General features: G+C 53.4%; 1 protein-coding gene and 1 long non-coding RNA gene across 5 annotated transcripts; both read right to left on the minus strand.

Moving 5' to 3' along the window:
• Nucleotides 1-1,262: 1,262 nt before the first annotated feature.
• MXRA8 (matrix remodeling associated 8) lies at nucleotides 1,263-5,593 on the minus strand. Of its 4 annotated transcripts, none has more exons than XM_072730941.1 (10): nucleotides 5,447-5,579; nucleotides 4,322-4,345; nucleotides 3,900-4,205; nucleotides 3,693-3,794; nucleotides 3,136-3,606; nucleotides 2,798-2,956; nucleotides 2,600-2,639; nucleotides 2,431-2,507; nucleotides 2,242-2,322; nucleotides 1,263-2,136 (listed from the first exon to the last, which is right to left on the minus strand). In XM_072730941.1, the coding sequence occupies exons 1-10, from the start codon at nucleotides 5,493-5,495 to the stop codon at nucleotides 2,084-2,086; spliced, it is 1,362 nt and encodes a 453-aa protein (XP_072587042.1). In that variant the 5' UTR covers nucleotides 5,496-5,579; the 3' UTR covers nucleotides 1,263-2,083. The 4 variants fall into 4 exon arrangements, with proteins under 4 accessions (XP_072587042.1, XP_072587046.1, XP_072587044.1 ...); XM_072730945.1 differs by having other exon boundaries at nucleotides 1,263-2,109; nucleotides 5,447-5,578; XM_072730943.1 differs by lacking the exon at nucleotides 4,322-4,345 and having other exon boundaries at nucleotides 1,263-2,109; nucleotides 3,900-4,225; nucleotides 5,443-5,593.
• A 3,553-nt stretch (nucleotides 5,594-9,146) lies between these two features.
• LOC112926151 (uncharacterized) lies at nucleotides 9,147-15,443 on the minus strand. The gene is made up of 4 exons (XR_003236270.2): nucleotides 15,252-15,443; nucleotides 14,510-14,623; nucleotides 10,589-10,722; nucleotides 9,147-9,300 (listed from the first exon to the last, which is right to left on the minus strand). It is a non-coding gene; the product is annotated as an uncharacterized lncRNA (long non-coding RNA).
• Between the last annotated feature and the right edge of the window lie 2,722 nt (nucleotides 15,444-18,165).

Below are 18,165 nucleotides of genomic sequence, written 5' to 3' on the forward strand. Positions count from 1 at the left end.
GAGAGCTCACGGGGGGACCAGCATGCCCCAGGCCAGACATAAATGACTGCTAGTCTCACAGATGCAGGGGATCTGATGCCCCATCTTTACTTTGCTCCCACACACACACACAAGCCCCTCTTTCTCACCTGACTGCCCAAGTCATATGAGAGAGTCTGGCAGCCAGAGGCTAGCAACCAGTACCAGACCTGACTGATGGGGTCAGGCTGGCACACTGCAAGGAGGGATGAGTTTGTGGCCAGAGCAGTGCAGCTACTGTGGGCCCAGGGGTCACTGGGCTGGGAGGGAGGCACATTGTCAAGCAAGCCACAGCTCCTTGGCCCAGCCTCCCTCCCAGCCTTCACCACAGCAGGACCCTTGCAAGTGTGTGGTGAGGAGACAGCCACTCCAAGGTACTGAGCATTTTATGGAGTTCACACCTGGAGTCTGGAAGTTTACATAAGAGCCCGAGCCTAGAATGCCCACCTCAAACTCCTGCCGTGTTTCCTGGGGTATTTTTTCAAATGACCACTCAGAATTGAGCCTACAAAAAAAATTAGTGACCACCACCCCAACCTCCTTATAAGTAATAGATGTATGCTACCCTGATATCTCTTTGCTGATCTGGGATGGAGGATGGCCCTTCTAAAGCCTTGCTCACTGCACCCCTCTTCTGGGATCTGTAAGTAACAAATCTTTTGACTTTACTTCCCTGGTGAGGTGCTGAAACTGTGCATTCCTCAAAGTGGCCCTGGTGTTTCCCCTGCCCCGGAGTGGGAGCTCGGATGCCAAGTTACCTGCTGACCCTGTGTGGGTGGCTTATGCCCCTAATTTAATCAGGCATAATCTGCATATTCTTAACACCACCTCTGGGTTTCCAGCAGGAGGTGACAGACATCCTTTCCAGCCTCGTACTATCCTGGGAGAGTTTTGGAGGATGGGGTGCTTCCTCCTGCAGCCCTCTCCACTCCCCCTCACAAGGGTCCTGCCTTTGGCACCTACTCCTGTTTCCCTCCTCTTTATCCTCACACAACTAATCCCATGTTGGCATCTGCTTCTCAGAGGGCTGTCCTCCTCCATGTCCAAATAAGCCCTCAGAAGAGAATCTGGAACTCCTTCACAACCTGGAATGCCATAGGATTCCCAGGATACCTGGACTCAGACCTTCCACCCAAAGAAATGGGCAGTGACAGCAGGGCTTCAGATGAAGGAAAGCATTTCGAGGTTCCCAAGGCCCAGACTCTGCCCCCCAGGACATGAAGTAGGAGCCACAGAGGCAGACCTAAAAATTATGTGGTCTTTATTGTGATGATGGTAGTTTCCCAGGAGGAGCAGATGTGGGGCGTTGGGGGTGGCAGCACAAGCCACTCTAGAACCACTTTTACCCCTCCCCTGTCCTCAGCCAAAACAGAAACCAAATGAGGTCCCAGCCCCAGACTACAGCCCAAGAAGGGGCTGTGGGAGGGGGGTCAGAGTCAGAAGTCACATGGAGCCCAGTGACTGTCAAGGCACTTGCTGGAAACAAAGCTATAATAGAGTGGAAGACAGAGAAAAAGCCTAGGGCAGCTCCAAGTAGCCCCAACACAGAGCAGAGGGAAATTAGCCTGGGGCCTGGAGTGTGCAATCCCCAGGTCCTAGCTGTAGGATCCCCCTAGAAAGGGCTGAAGAAGGGGCCAGGGTGCCAGCCCTAAGGCTGACCTGAACTCCAAGAGTCCCCACTGAGCACCAGCTCACAGTGGCAGGGGCCAGGAGAGCCTGAAGGATTGGGGAACATCAGCAGGGTTAGGGTTGTGCCAGAGGGGTGGGCAGGACCACCAGTGAGTATGGGAGCCGGCAACGGCCTGCTAAGAGCTGGTGAAGGGGCAGCTGTGGCTCCAGCAGAATCCCAACAAGCCCGTTGCTGCTTGTGAGGATTAGGATAGCTCTCAGGAAAGGAGTCTGGAGGCAGCCTCACTCTGTACCAGTCCAGGCCAAGTTCCAGGACAGCGGGACCAGCCGCTGGAAGGGGGTCGGGTGAGCCACATGAGGGTCAGGAGGTCATCCTCCAAGATAGACAGACAGGAGTTGGCAGGGCTGCTGGCCCAGCCAGGAGCCCAGGGTCACCTTATTTGCAGTACTCCTTCCTGAACACTGGAAGCCAAGGAAACAGGTGGACATCTGTCACAGGGGCAAACACAAGGCAGACATCCAGCAGGACAGCCCAGGCACCCCTGCCCCTGGGGCTGGCTCGTGAGTGTGGATGGGGTGAGGTATGCCACTCACCTTTGTCCAAGTCAATGTTCTTGGTGGGCAGTGGGCTGTGGCCCAGCTCAGCCCTCTCCTTGAGGATGTTGTTTTTGTAATCTGGTGCAGGGAAAGAGCAGGGTGAGGCTCCTCCACCCAGAGATGTACCTTCCCTAGCTCAGGCCTGGGAGCCACAGTCTGCTCCTTGGTTCTGGGGCCCTCCCTCACCTAGCTGGATGTCCTCACTTCTGTAAACAGCCTGGTCGCCTGTAGCCACAGCAAACTCTGCCAAATTAACATCTTTCCTGGAGACAGGAGGGTGATTGGTGGTTAGAGCAGAGAGTGGGCTGGGACGGGGGGAGTCTGGTCCCCAGGAGAGCCTGGAGGAGCCACTCACCCCTTTGACTTCCCCGACTTCTTGTCCGAGTACTCGTAGCCTGGGGAGGAAAAGTCATGTCGGGGGTGGTCTCACCCCCCTCCCCAGCTCCCGCCCCTGCTCATCCTTTGCTCAGGCCACCGCATCCCATACCCTGCCTCTGGTCAGGGGAGGCTTCCTAGCGCTGGCCTCAACCCTGCAAGATGGAGCCCCCCTCACCTCCGCGGCGGCGCTGGCGGGTGGCCAGGATGACAGTGATGAGCAGGAGAATGAAGAGGAGCAGGGTGGCCAGCACGTAGCCCAGCTGCTGGAAGAAGTGGGCGCGGCCCTCGGGGACGATGACGTTGATGACGCTGCGGCCGCGCGGCAGGGTGGAATCTGCACGGGCCGAGCGGGGGCGGCGTCAGGGAGCGCGCAGCGCCCCCCACCCAGCGGGCACCCGACCCAGGCCGCCCCTCTGCGCGGGTCTGGGGAGAAAGGTGCGGCTCTGGGCGCCTCCCCTCGGCTAACACCCGGGGCCATGGCGGGGGGGAGGGGCGGGGGGGGGCGCACGGTACCTGGGCCGGGGGCGCCGCTGTGGCTGGAACCGTTGCCGGGCGAGTCCCGCGGGGGCGGCTCAGCGACTGGCTCGGTGACCCTCAGGTGAAAGATGCGGCGCTCATGCAGGCCGCAGTAGTGGTGGTGCAGGTGGCAGGAGTAGGTGCCCTCATCAGCGGGCTCCAACGGGTCGATGCGCAGGGAGAAGTCGCCGCGTGCAAACGCGTCCACCCCCACCGCCACGCGGTCGCGCAGGAAAGGCGGCCCGTAGGCCCGGCGCTCACCCGAGGCATACAGGTCCAGCAGGCGGTCAGCGCGGTCGTGCGGCACACCGGGCGGCTGTCGGTCCCAGTGCACGACCTGCTGCGCCTCCTCCAGATGCCGGTCGGTCCAGATGTGCGCCCGGTTCACGCAGGTTAGCAGCGCGGGCGCGCCGCGTTCTACCACCAGCACCTCCTTCTCGCCGTCCCAGTGCGCGCCAGCCTCCTGGGCTGGGGGTGCAGGCCGGTCAGCACCCGGTGTGCGGGCAGGGAGCCAGCGGGGACACGTCCCGGGGGCGGGAGGGGGGCGCACTCACGGTTGTCCGTGACCTCCAGGCGGACGGCCAGGGTCTCGTAGAGGTGGCAGTAATGGTGGTGCAGGTTACAGGTGTACAGCCCCTCGTCGGCATACTCCACCGCTACGACCGGGCAGGAAACCCAGCGGTGAAGTGCAAGGTGGGCCCGCCCAGCCCCTGCGCCCCGCCCCCCTCCCCGGCGCCCCGTCACCGCCCCGGGCTCCTTACCGCGGATGAGCAGCGAGAAGTTGCCGTCGTGGAAGGCAGAAGGCGGGAGCAGAAGGCGGCCGTGGTCGCGAGGCCCGTACACGCGCTGCTCGCCCGCCGAATACATGTCCACGAGTCTGCGAGCCGGGCCGCCGGCGGGGCTGCCGCTGAGGTCCCAGTGGACCACGCGCTGGCGGTCGTGCAGCCGGTCCTGCGTCCACACCATTCTCGGGCTCTGGCAGCGCAGCACGGCCAGGGCGCCCGCTGCCCAGCTCACGGTGGACTCGGACACTACGGAGCTGGCGGCAGGCAGGGACCCCGAGGGCACTGGTGGGGAGGAGGAGTCACTGGGGGAGGGACAGGACCCCAGGGCAAGGCATAGGGCGGGTCTGGCAAGTCAGGAGGGGGCCTGTTGTGGTTTCCAGGGGAGGGTGGCCACTAACCTGAGGAGAGAAGGACAGCAGAGCCTAGAAGAAGAAAAGAGTCCTACTGGGGAGGGGTTGACCTGAGCCTTTGCATCCAGGTCACCCACCCAGCCTGATCCGACATGGCTCCCTGGGTCCCCTTACAGCACTTGCTGGGCTGGGGGGGTGGGGCATGTAAATGACTCCCTCTTAGCAGGTGGGGATTGTCAGAGAAGGCTAGCAGATGAGATGGGCAAGGGGTCTCCTTTAGCCCCCCATGGTGCAGGCACGTCTCCCACGGCCACCACCTCATCCCCACAGCCACCTGCCTGGGCCGTGGGACAGCATTCCCCTTTTGAGGGTGAATGGTGGAGGCAGCTCTAGAGTATGTGCTTGTCACCAAGGGCCACCCTCAGGAATGGTGGCGAGTATCACCATCACTGCAGCAAGGCCACCAGAGCCCCAAAGCCTGATGCTCAAAGCTGGTTTTGAGGGCTCCTGCACCTTGGTATACAGTGAGGTACACACACCTGCCAAGGCTATGCCACACAAGCCCTCAAGAGTCCTTGCCCCAGCTGGGCACCCTGCCCCGCACCCAGGTCTCACGGCTGGAGCCCCTGCAGCCCCCCTGAAGGGCAGAGGCCTGAGACTGAGCAGGCTGGACCATCCGCACCCCCATAAGCAAGTTTCTGCTTCAGAGATGGGCTGAGCGCCCGGGACCAGGAGGAATGTGCCGGCTCAGCGGGCCAGCCCAGGAGGCGGGCTCAGGGGGCCTGGGAGCCAAGTGGGGGCTGGAACAGACCCTGTGAGCCTCACTGTTCCCAGGCCCCCTAGATCCCCCGACCTACTCCTCTTCTGACCACTAGGACAAGTGGAAGAGTGAGGTGGGCAAGGGACCCCAGGGAGAGGCACCCGCCACCTCAGCCTCCCTGCCTGTCTTAGCCCTCTTGTTCCTGAATCCGTGTGGCTTCCTGGGTCCTGGGGGGCCCCCGCATCCTGGTGAGCTGCCATCTTGAGCCCCCCCAACCCCCGCCCCACCCCAGCCCCTTCCCAGCAGTGAGGGCGTCCCACTGCTCCACACTCAAGTTCCGACAGGCGGCTTTGCACAGAACACAAAGACCTGGTTGTGCCCGCACTCTGGACCCCCACCCACCCTGCACTCACTGTGTAGAAGCACAAGTTCCCAGAGCAGAACTTGGGACTGCAGCTCCATGGCGCCTGCCTGGCTCGCTGGCCTCGCTTTGTCTCACTTCTGCTCCAACTCTCCAGAAAAACAGCCCGGCCCCCTCCCCCTCCTTAGCCCCCACCATGACATCACAGAGCCCTGGGCGGGGTCAACAGTCTGCAGACCGCCCCCTCTGGCTCCAGCTGGCCCCTAGCCCTCCCGAAATCCTTGGCTGGCCTTTGGGGGGGTGGGTAGGAACATGGGCATGGTGCCCAACAATGTGAGGGGAATCAGAGCAGAGACCCTGCCCCTTCTCTGGCCCAGGTCCAGGAGGGGTAGGAGGGTGGAGGGCATGGTCCCAGATGCTGTGGGGGCAGCTGTGACATATGAGGCCCTTGGGGCTGCTGCAGGACTGGGCTCTGGGGTACACATCACCTCCCTTCCACTCCTGTCGGGGGACCTTGGCCCAAGGTGTGAGCAGGATCCTCCCCCTCTGTGCTTGCTATGGAGCTTGAGGCATTCCTAACAGAAAGGCCTCCAAGGGCTGGGACCCCTAAGGATGCCAGACCTACACCTCTTCCAACTCTTGCCCTTAGCCTCCTCTGGGGGCTGCATTTCTTTATTTATGAAAGGAAAAGAACAGTCACAACACCCCTGGGGGGTGGGGCCCAGGGGGCTCCCTTAGGACAGCATGATGGGCCCTGCTGTTGATCAACATCTTTACCACCCAGGGGAGCCTGCCAGGACATAAGGGTGGGGACCCTGAGCACTGAGGGGCAGCGTTTGACCAGCCTCCGGCTCGGGCCTGGACCCCCATCTGCCCACCATCCAGGGCAGAGCTTGGTGTCCCTGAAAGCAAATCCTGGCTAAGACACTCCCTGCCCAGAGTGGAGGGAGGAAGGGAGGTATGGGAACCTCCCCAACGGAAGGCACAAATTTGAAGCTCTGGGAAAACTTAAAGAGTCACATAAACAAATGCAAAATAACAGATCATACACTGCATACCAAACCCACTCTTTCTAGTTAAGCAAACCTCAAAAAGAAAAAAAAAAAAGCAAACAACTACCAAAACCCACAGTGCGTTTTTTAAACTGCCCATTTGAATAGAATTATGGTCACTGGCCCCAGTCCCTGGTGGGTGGGGATCTCACCCATGAACCCTGTCCTGGTCCCCAATTCCTCAGACCAGCAAGGAACCCAGTCCAGCTGGTCTCCCCAGCTCCAGGCAAGGTGGGGAGACTGTCACAGCTGCAGAGGAATGAGGGGTCAGGACAGGGAGCACCAGCCATGAGGATGTTGAGGAGCCCCCCGCAATGAACTCATTTCCTCAGCGAGACCCAGGCCCTGGGGTCAGAGCCCCTTTTCCAAACTAGAATCAGAACTGGTCCTGGTCCCAGCCCCTCCCTGGGCCTTTCATTCTGGAAAAAACAAGCCCTGCCTGGCTGGCTATGAGGCCTGGCCTCTCCTCCTGTTTTTTTAACTGGTTTATATTAGCTGGTGACCAATCTTCTCTGTGTCCCGCCCATGGCTCTCCATCTCTGTCCTCTGTTCCCGCCTCTGTCTGCTGGGCTGTCTCTCCACAGTGGAGGGAAGATGTCCAGGCAGTGCTAGAGGGAGGCAGAAATGGCCCAGCACTGGCCCCTCTGTCTGGAAGGGGACCAGGGTCAGCTCCCAGCCGAGGAGCCAGGAGCGTGTGGGCGCGCCCCCTCTCCCAGCAGGTTCCCTGGCCTTGGGCCCTGTGAGGCCCTCTCGGGTGGAAACTCAGCCCTCAGCTTGGCCCAGATGTGTAAGTCTGAGGGGGCCGCCACTGGGGGGCAGCTGACCCCAGTGAACCACTGGGCAAGAATGGACAGATGTGGTGCAGGGCTGCAACCCCTCTTGTCCCTCTCTGCCTGAGGCCAGCAAAACCAAAATGAGCAGCAAAGGCTGCTGCCCCCACCCCTACTCTTGGCAGTTAATAGCCACAGATGAGAGTAAAGTTTCAGCAGGCCACCTGCCCCTCCCCTGGCCAAGGCCTGAGACCTCCGACTCTTTCCCAAGTGACTGCCGATTGCTCAGTTCCCAGGGTCGCCCAGCATCTCTGTTCCTTGGGAAGAGACCACCAGGACAAAGCCACTAACATCACCATGGTCACACCCTGAGCTCTGGCCAACCCCCTACCAGACCAGAGCCCTGTACCCACCTCCCCTCTTCTAGGAGGTGTGGCTGGACAATGCAGGGGCCAGCCAACCAGCCCCACTAAGAAGCAGGTTCTGGCTCCTGTTCCTGGGGACTCGGACATTCCAGGCAGCCAAGCTCACTGGGAGGAGAAACCACAGGCACTCAGAGATGCCACCAGACACAGACACGTGCTTGTGCCACTGTTCTGTCATTCAACAAATATTTGCTGAGCACCTATTGTGTGCCAAGGAACTGGAAGCTGTTGGAGGGAGGCAGACAGATGGCAGGCCTGCTCTCGGACAAATAAGATCATCTGGAAGAAGTGTTGTCGAGAGACGAAAACGGCAGGGTCTCCCTCCACAGGACTGAGCGGACGGTCTCTGATGGAGTAACACCCACAGGTAAATGTCCAGGCTGGGACCTGAGGAAGCTGCCTCTCAGATGAGAGCAGAGCTGGGCGCATAGGGAGGTCTGCGGGGCTGCAGTCAGGCTCTCTTGCTGATAGGGTGCTTGGAGGGACTGAGGGAGGAGGATGTGTTCTGGGGACGCAGGCATGTGAGCTGACTCAGAGCCAGTAGGGCCTACATGAGCACACAAGGGACACAGCCCACCAAGAGCCAGGTGGGCTGCAGGACTGTCAGGTGCGGTCGGAGCACACTCTGTGTCCTCCCCTTGAGTGCGGGCAGGGCGCTGTAACAACCAAAGGACGAGGGGCTGGGATGTCACTGTCTGATAGAGTCTCCATCGTGCTGCCTGGAGTCAACTTCTCCAGCTGGCCATTCTGTGAAAGAGCCCTTGGAGGGAACATGTGGGCAGACCCCAGCCAAAAACCAAGAAGAAACTGGACCTCAGTCCGATGACAGCAAGGACCTGAATTCTGCTGCCCCCCAGGATGGCGTGGAAGGGGACTGGTGCCTCGGGTGCAGATGCAGCCCCGGCAGACACTCATTTCATCTGGGAGGCCCTGAGCGGAGGCCACCTGTCTAGGTGTCTGACCCAGGGCAGCTCTGTAATAATAAAAGTGTTGGGGGATCCCTGGGTGGCTCAGCGGTTTGGCGCCTGCCTTTCGCCCAGGGTGTGATCCTGGAGCCCCAGGATCGAGTCCCACATCGGGCTCCCGGCATGGAGCCTGCTTCTCCTTCTGCCTGTGTCTCTGCCTCTCTTTCTCTCTCTGTGTCTATCATGAATAAATAAATAAAATCTTTAAAAAAAATAAAATAAAATAGAATAAAATAAAATAAAATAAATAAAATAAAATAAAATAAAATAAAATAAAATAAAATAAATAAAAGTGTTGCATTAAGCTGCTCAATGTGTGGTACAGCAATAGAAGACAAATGCAAGTGTCTCTGGAACAGAGCAAGACCAGGCTTAAACCTGCAAAAGGCACAAGTTTCACAAGGAGAAGGGACTAGTTTGTCAGTTTGGGACTGGTGGCTGGCAGCAGGGCTGAGGCTGCCCAAGTTCCTTGGGAATCGCATGGATCATCAGTCACGTGAGGCTCTTCCAATTTCACTGACAGTGTCTGCTGGTTCTGACCTGTTCGTGGAGGGGCCACCTTCTTCTGGAGGCTCGCTACCCTGCAGCGTTTCACACCATGAGGCAAGGACTGCGCCCATTCCGGGTCAGAAGAGTTGAGTGTGTCCCTCAGGAGAGCTGTGGGCTGGGAGGGTGAGGACTTCAGGGCGACGACCTGGAAGGACAGGCACCCAGCATGCTCAGTTGGTGGAGCGTGTGGCTCTCCATCTCAGAGTTGTGAGTTTGAGCCTCAGGCTGGGTGTAGCAATGACCTAAGGGCACCTGGGTGGCTTAGGCGGTGAGGTACCCAACTCTCGATTTCAGTTCAGGTTGTAATCTCAGGGTAGAGGGCTCTGTGCTCAGCTGCCCCACCCCACTTGTGTGCTAGCTCTCTCTCAAAAAAAAAAAAAAAATACAGATAAGAATATGGAAATGTAGATACATTGCCTCATGGACCAGCCAAACTTTTCATCCTGGGAAAATGTCAAGCAAACAAGACCAAAGATTTGACTAGTCAGGGTCAGCCTCTCATCAGTGGTTTCCTGCCGCAGCACCCGACCAAGGTCCACCCTTGGTCGGGTGCTCCTCCGCCTAGCTGCTCCCGTCTGTGGGTGCACAGCAAGCCAGCCTGCCAAGGCACTGGAGCCCACCTCATAGACATTCTTGAGCTGGAACCTGGCCCCGAGCTGCAGGGGGTGCATCAGTGTTTTAACCTCTCCTATGATGCCAAAATCACTTCCTCATTGTCCTCACAGATCCATCAGTTTTCAAGTCAGGAGCCAAAAACCATCAATTTTGTTCTAAGGGCCGTCACATGCAGTGCCTCTACTGGTGGGGGTGACCTCCATGGCCACCACATTTCTAGCGAGTTGGTTAGGGGACGGCCTTTGCTTCTGAAAGGCTGGGGCAGATGACCTGTGGAACAGCCACCAGCCCAGCCTCCTGAGAGGACCCAGAGCACTGCATCCACATGAGGTAGCTTCCCAGGCCCACTGAGGGAAGTTCACTTTACCGACCTCTCCGTTGGTGACAGATTTGGTTTATCCAGTTAGGCCCTGTTAGAAAAGAGACAGGCCTGCAGTGGTTGTGCGACGTGCCAGCTGTCAGGTTGCTGACCCTCCACCGTACCTGCCTCACAACGGGCGGTGCCCTTGGGCCTGGGACTTCTCCACTTTACAGCAAGCATGGATGTGAGCTCCCCCAGCAGGAACACACAGCAGAAAGGGGTTCTCCTGTGTGTCTGGCTGGGCTGGGTGGGTCAGCGGTGTCTTCCCATGACACAAGGTCCCTCGGCCATCTCAAAGCCTTGACCTGGCCATGGTAATCTTTCTGCAGCACTGTCCACAGGGACACCAACCCTGATTCACCCTGCAATGCACCTTGGGCAGTGCAGCTAGGAGGGTTCCCACCACCTTGCATGCCCAGCACCCCCACCTGCACTCTCAGTCGGGACTGTCACTTACTCTGCCTCATCTTGCGGATCTTGGGCTGAGCTGAATGTGTTTCCAGGCCGTCTGCTTTAAGCCTTGGTGGGATCAGCTCGAGACCCCTGGGGAGGCCCCAAGGAGGCTGAGTCTGGGCGACAGAGATGCTTTTCCTGATGAAAAGAGAAAGTATCTGGTGCAAAGGTATCCTGGAGCCCTGACATGGTCACAGGAGAGAGTGCGGTAGGTGTCCAGGGTGGTCGCGTTTACCCAAAGCAGACCCTCCTATACATGCCCTTCTGACACCCTAGAACAGTCCATTTCTGATTTGCAGTTTGTAGCAGGTAAGTGTGAGGGAAGCAGGAACCACTGCTGGCTGGCCAGTAGACAAAACACGCAAAGGTCAGAGAGCAGAACCTCTCTCAAGATGTAACAAGCTTTCCAGGGATTTGGTCAACAGTGACTCTGAGAGTATCAATATTTAATGCGCTGGGGGTGAACTAGATACTGCCTCATGGTGCCCTAATGGTCACTGACCGGGAAGAGCACTGACACGGAAACGAAGCCTGTCTGTGGACGGTCCCCACACCAGTCCTACACATGAACATGGACATGCAGCCCGCTCAGCATAGCAGAACTAGAGCATGGCTTTTGTACATAAGTAGCTTACGAAGGTTGAACATTTTTTATTTGACTTTCCCATAGTTAGGGCTTCATGCTATGTGATGAGGTGATTAAAGTGGGTTGAGAAATCATTGATTTATCTGTACTATCCCTCCTTTTATACAAGAGCGGTAGCCCTGTGTGGCCAGCTGTAGGAACCCCTGAGACAGATGAGGTTGAGGATACGCTGTTAGCTTTTCTACTTTTGACCTGAGGCCTGGTTTTGGGAAAGCCACACCAGAGTTGATAGGGGGCCTGGTACGGACGTGGTCATCTCCTCTGTAGTTTTATTCAGGGTGACAATATTTATTATTTTTTAATTTTTATTTTTTTTATTTATTCATGAGAGACACAGAGCGAGAGAGAGAGAGAGGCAGAGACACAGGCAGAGGGAGAATCAGGCTCCATGCAGGGAGCCCGATGTGAGACTCGATCCCGGGTCTCCAGGATCACGCCCCGGGCTGCAGGCGGCGCTAAACCGCTGTGCCACTGGGGCTGCCCAGGGTGACAATATTTAAAATAAGCACAGGGGATCCCTGGGTGGCGCAGCAGTTTAGTGTCTGCCTTTGGCCCAGGGCGCGATCCTGGAGACCCGAGATCGAATCCCACGTTGGGCTCCCGGTGCATGGAGCCTGCTTCTCCCTCTGACTGTGTCTCTGCCTCTCTCTCTCTCTCTCTCTCTCTCTCTGACTATCATAAATAAATAAAAAAAATTAAAAAAATTAAAAAATAAATAAAATAAGCACAGCAGGGCTGCCCCCGTGGCTCAGTGGTTTAGCGCCGCCTGCAGCCCGGGGCGTGATCCTGGAGACCCGGGATCGAGTCTCACATCGGGCTCCCTGCATGGGGCCTGCTTCTCCCTCTGCCTGTGTCTCTGCCTCTCTCTCTCTCTCTCTGTGTGTGTGTGTCTCTCGTGAATAAGTAAAATCTTAAAAAAAAAAAAAAAAGAAAAAAAACAAGCACAGCAACACATGATGACCAGGAGCACTTGCCCTGAGACAAGAGGACCATCTAGTAACAGAAGTGGTCCCACGCCAAAACCTCCAGGGAGGCCCCACAGAGGCAGAGCCAGTGAGAGAGATGCTCTTCCTGATGCAAACCAGAAGCAATTCCTTTCCTTCTCTATTATTATTATATATACATCTGCTCAGTCAAAACATTCGTTTACCTTTCTGTGAATACATTTACACAGACACAAATATTCATATTTCAGATATCATATCTAAGCTGTCAGCTTTATTCAACTGTATATGTGACACAACCTGTATATCACAGTAATTTTACCATCCAAACTCGACACAATTTGAAGGAAGAATAAATGTCTTTATATGGTGACCACCATTTCTGTAGTCTCTGTCTTTGGGAATTTCAGTATGTTTACAAATTGTCCAGCTATTTCCTGTAGCCTTTGATGCAAAACAAACCACCTTAAAACTAAATGGCTTACAACCAGGAACGGGGGTTGGGGGGTGAGCAGGTGGGGTACAGGGATGTCTTAGAGCAGGGAAACTATCCCCTGGAGCACTGTCAGGTGGGTGGGTGACACTGTGTTTTTTAGGACCCAAGGAACTGCACAGCTCAGAGTCAACCCCAATGGATGCAAAGTCTTAAATGCTGTTTTAGGAACTTGGGAAGACTCAGAATGTGGCAAAAGCAAGCAAACAAAGTACATTTCAAATGAAATGACCTCAGTGAAGAGGGTAAGGAAAGTGCTGACCCAAGTCACTTTGGAGAAAAATCTATAAGACAAGAGGCTAAGGGGACGTCTGGGTAGCTCAGCGGTTGAGTATCTGCTTTTGGCCCAGGGCATGATCCTGGAACCCCAGAATCAAGTCCCATGTTGGGCTCCCTGCATGGAGCCTGCTTCTCCCTCTCTCTCTCTCTCTCTCTCTCTCTCTCTCTCTCTCTCTCTCTCTCTCTCCCCCCCCCTCACGAATAAATAAATAAATAAAATCTTAAAAGAGAAAAAAAAAAAAGACTAGAGGCCAAGGAAGTGCACTAACCCTGCTCTCTAGCCAAGAGCCGTTCTCCACGGGCTGTGGTTCACTGATTCTAATGTGTGTCCCAGAACCAGTTAGGCAAGTGGGTGGTGGCTGGTGGCAACCAGGTTTCTCACTACCTGGGGGTTAAGCAAGAAGCAGCAGCTAGAGTGACCTCTGTGCTCATGGGGTACAGCTGGAGATGCCAGCAGTGGCTTGTATCCAGTATGGTGTAGACACTGGTGTGGACATGCAGAAGCACAGACCTGTGCACACATGTGGGGCAGTACACCCCCAGCACCTGGATCCTGGTTTCTAAAACTGTTTTCCAACAAAAAGAATCAGGGCTCCTTGGAGAAATGGCTTATTTTATGACCGGGGGAGGAAACATCAAAGATAAGCCTGGAGACCTGTGGTGCCCAAGAGTAAGGAAGTATTAACATCAGTAAATAAATGAAAGAAGAGAACGATGGGATGTGCCAAAGAGCACAGGGGCCAAAGGTGGAGTGAGGGCCAGCCAGAGAGCCAGCAAAGGTATTTTGGATCATAATCCAAATATAAAGTAAACATCCATAAGTCCATACGGAGTACAGGAGAATCCCAGGTGATTTATGCACCTATGGCAGAGCCATGGCTTGCAGCATCCCAGCCCCCACCACACAGCACAGGGCAGAAGACCAGACCTGCGTCTGGGATATTTTACTGCTCAGGAAGTACGACAGGACAGCCTGTCTGTGTCCCACATGGTGCTGGTAGAATGGCTCACCGGGGGCCAGAGGATCCAGACAGCTTCCCTCTGGCACCTGGGGCCTCAAAGTGGCCATCAGCTGGGTCCTCTCTGTGTCTACATGACCCATTCCCTGTCCATGTGGCCCCCCCACCTACATGGTCCTCTCTGTCCGTGTGGCCCCACAACCTCTTGGTACCCAGTAGTCTATCCTAGCCTTCCTCCCGCTGATGGATGCTGCCAGGCCCCAACATGAAGGCTCGGCAGCCCTGACCACACTCAGAGGGTCAGAGCAGGTGCCAGGCAGCCCTCAAGGGCTGGGAGTCAGACCCCAGCTCTCAATAGGAAGGACAGCAATCTCACGTTGCCAAGCAGCATGTGTACTGGGAAGGGGAAGTTGTTGTGACATCTTCAGAGATAATATACCACAGGAAGTGAGAGATGAATGATGTAATGAAATGCAAATAATTCAGAGCACTGAGGTTTACAGAAGACATATTTTATGATAGAGAACAGTTATTTCAACATAAACAGTGTACATTTATGTGTACATTTATGTGACTGTAAATATTTTCTGGTAAAGTAACTTACCGGAGGCACCTGGGGGACTCAGTCTGTGCATCTAACTCTGGATTTCAGATCAGGTCAGGATCCAGGGTCACGAGTTCAAGTCCCAGTCGGGCTCTGTGCTGGATGTGGACACTACTTTAAGAAAAAAAAAAAAAAAAGCTCAGTAAAGATAACTCACCTGACCTTAAAACCAGACCAGGACATTTAGTAAAGTTTATGCAAGTTTTGCATCATCAGTAAATAACCTAATCTTTCCAGAAGCTGTAACTTTCTATCATCTTATAACTGTTTTATTTTTTAAGGCTTTATTTATTTGACAGAGAGAGAGAGAGAGAGAGAGAGAGAGAGAAAGAGCGCACAAGCATGGGGAGGCAGAGGGAGACGGAGAAGCAGACCCCCCCACTGAGCAGGGAGCCCTACACAGGACTCAATCCCAGGACCTCAGGAACGTGACTCGAGCTGAAGGCAGATGCTTTACCAACTGAGCCACCCAGGTGTCCCCACATAGTTGTTTTAAATCAAAATCATAAAACGAGTCTAATTTGTCCAAGGATTCACCTTGATTAAAAATATTACCTGAGGGACACCTGGGTAGCTCAGCAGTTAAGCTTCTGCCTTCAGCCCAGCACATGATCCTGGAGTCCTGGGATCGAGTCCTACATCAGGTTCCCTGCATAGAGCCTGCTTCCCCCTCTGCCTGTGTCTCTACCTCTATCTCTTTCTCTCATGAATAAATAAATAAAATCTTAAAAAAATATATTACCTGAACTTTTTCTGATAGAAGCTGTCAGACTCTACATTTTTCAGCCTGACATTTAAGCGACACTGAATTAATGTTTATCTGAAGTGAAGTCCCCTTGGCATTACTTGCTGTCTGCATAAATTTACATCTTTGCTTCTTATCCAGCAATCAGCCATTATCCCTGCTTTTTTCTTTCTTTTTGAGCTGTGGATTCTGCAAGAAAATGACCTTTCTTAAAGGGTGAACATTCCTAAGGCATTAGAAGCTAAATTTTTTTTCCCTTTGGAACTGTCATGTTCTCTATTTTAAATCTATACAAGCATGTATTAGCCTATTTAAGCCCATCAGAATGGGCATTCCATCAAACTTCAGAGACTTTATAATCTCATACATCATTTTTGGTTTTCAGTAAGATAGAAAGTTATACTAATATACTCATAAAAATCTTCTCAGTCTTCCAATCAAAGAATGTAATCAATTTCAGGAGGGCTACATGCCTCATGACCTCTCGATCAGTCCTCCAGTTGCCCAGTGGATTTCACTTTATGCTTCAGCCCAGTGTGGTTTATATTCTTTCTGACGCTTTCTCACTTGGCCAGTGAAAGCCTTCCATGCTGGATCCTGAGCCCTCTGACACACCCACATAAGTCTTCGACAATGCTCATGCCATCTGGTATGAAAAGATGCCCCAGTTCTATATGCTTCTTGCCAGACCCAGTGTTAGAGTCACCAGATTAAGTACCACACAGGACACACATATAATGAAAACTACGTGTTCCTTATCCGAAATTCCAGTTGAATGAGGGGTTGTGTGCTTTAATTCCTCAAGTTGACAGCTGCACCTGGAAGCAGCTACATCTCCAAAGCGTCCTGGCTCCCACTACAAGTGGACAGAAAGGGTGCTTTGAGAGTATTTCTGGGTGTCTTGGACATTTCTTGCAGAGCTCTGTAGACCACACATAAATATAAGTTCCACCAGAGGAAACCCACTAACATGGAAAACAGAGACCAAAGTCAACAAACAGAAAAATCATCTCAGAAGCAGAAACTAGACAGGGGTAATGGGGGCACTGTGCTTGAGAATATAGGTATCATTAACATCCTTACAGAAGAGATGACATCACATCTGTGAAACATAAACAGAGTGAGCGCTATTAAAAATATCTCCCCAAAATACCCAAAACACAAAGCCTCTTAGAAATTAAAAATTATGTAACTGAAATTTTTAAAATTTCATTAAATAGATTAAAAGAAAATGTTGAAAATGCCAATGAGATAGGAAATGGGAAAGGAGAGAGGGTGGGCAGGTGACAGCACAGCAGCTCAGGAGGATTTCCCAGGACTTTCTAGATTGCATCAGGCTTTTCCAAGTGGAAACAGATCTGTAGTGAACTACATCACTGTGAACACTGCAGAACAAGGAAAACGAGAAGCTTCAAGAAAACAAGTTGGTGGCTTACTTCTCCTTTCCCTCTCTCTCTCAAATAAATAAATAAAACCTTTTAAAAAAAGAAATAGAAAGAATGTATCTGAGATTATTACACTTAGGAGGGGTAAGTGTAAGTGTTGCTTTTTAAATCTTTCAGTTCTGGGACACCTGGGTGGCTCAGTGGGTTGAGCATCTGCCCTCCGCTTTGGTCATGATCCCAGGGTCCGGGAATCAAGTCCTGAGACAGGCTACCTGTGAGGAGCCTGCTTCTACCTCTGCCTGTGTCTCTGCCTCTTTCTCTGTGTGTGTCTCTCATGAATAGAAAAATAAAATATATTTTTTATTTTTTTTTATTTTTATTTTATTTTTTTATTCATTTATGACAGTCACAGAGAGAGAGAGGCAGAGACATAGGCAGAGGGAGAAGCAGGCTCCATGCACCAGGAGCCCGACGTGGGATTCGATCCCGGGTCTCCAGGATCACGCCCTGGGCCAAAGGCAGGCGCTAAACCGCTGCGCCACCCAGGGATCCCTAAAATCTATTTTTTAAAAACCTTGCAGTTCTGTGTGTGTGTGTGTGTGTGTGTGTGTGTGTGTGTGTGTGTGTAAGCACCAGGTAGTGATATCAATTTTTTTAAAAAAAGATTTATTTGACAGAGAAAGAGAGAGCACAAACAGGGGGAAGGACAGAGGAGACGGAGAAGCAGACTTCCCAATGAGCAGGGAGCACAACGTGGGGCTTGATCCCAGGACCCTAGGGTCACGACCTGAGGCTGAAGGCAGATGTTAATCGACTGAGCCATCCAGGTGCCCCAAAATATATTCGAGTTTTTGTCAAAAACAATGTAAAAGCCACCAACTTAAAGATAGGACAATAAATGCCAAAAGAATCATCTAAGAGGGCTAAAACTGACCCTGGGAAAGGTGGTGTGCTATTTTTCATAGCACTATTGAACTACTGACCTAGTTCAGCATTCACAGGCAAAACTTCTATTAAAATAATTTTCTTAAATTAAGTTTCAGAGTCAGACTTGTAGCTGAATCATGGACAAGTTCTGAGCTGTGTGACTGTAGGTGAGGTAACATCTGCTGTTGGGCCCCCACGGATAAAACTAGCTGATCACAGATTTACTGTTACTAGGAAATGAAGCAGCTCCTGTAAAGAACCTAGTACAGCACCTGGGACTGCAGGGAACCCACTCACACACGTCAGTTAGTCCTTGTTGTATGATCTAGCTCCCATGAGCACTTTCCAGAAAAACATACTCCATAGGGGTACCTGGGGGGCTGTCAGTTGAGTGTCTGATTCTTAGTTTTCGCTCAGATTGTAATCTCAGGGTCGTGGGATCAAGCTCTGTGCTTAGCAAGGAGTCTGCTTGAGATTCTCCCTCTGTCCCTCCCACCCCCACCTGTGCATGCTCTCTCTCAAATAAATAAACCTTTAAAAGAAAATGGAAAAAGACAAACATACTCCATGAAAACAAGGGAGAACATGGTGACCAGGAC

This window comes from Vulpes vulpes, chromosome 12 (assembly GCF_048418805.1).
Source record: "Vulpes vulpes isolate BD-2025 chromosome 12, VulVul3, whole genome shotgun sequence".
NCBI classification, from domain to species: domain Eukaryota; kingdom Metazoa; phylum Chordata; class Mammalia; order Carnivora; family Canidae; genus Vulpes; species Vulpes vulpes.

Excerpts from the sequence above, each read along its gene's own strand:
- MXRA8 (XM_072730942.1), bottom strand. The coding sequence starts at position 5,495 with ATGGAGCTGCAGTCCCAAGTTCTGCTCTGGGAACTTGTGCTTCTACAC. Across the intron at positions 2,508-2,599 it reads AAGTCGGGGAAGTCAAAGGG|GAAAGATGTTAATTTGGCAG; the intron begins GTGAGTGGCTCC and ends TCCTGTCTCCAG. Across the intron at positions 2,323-2,430 it reads AAGTGAGGACATCCAGCTAG|ATTACAAAAACAACATCCTC; the intron begins GTGAGGGAGGGC and ends TCCCTGCACCAG.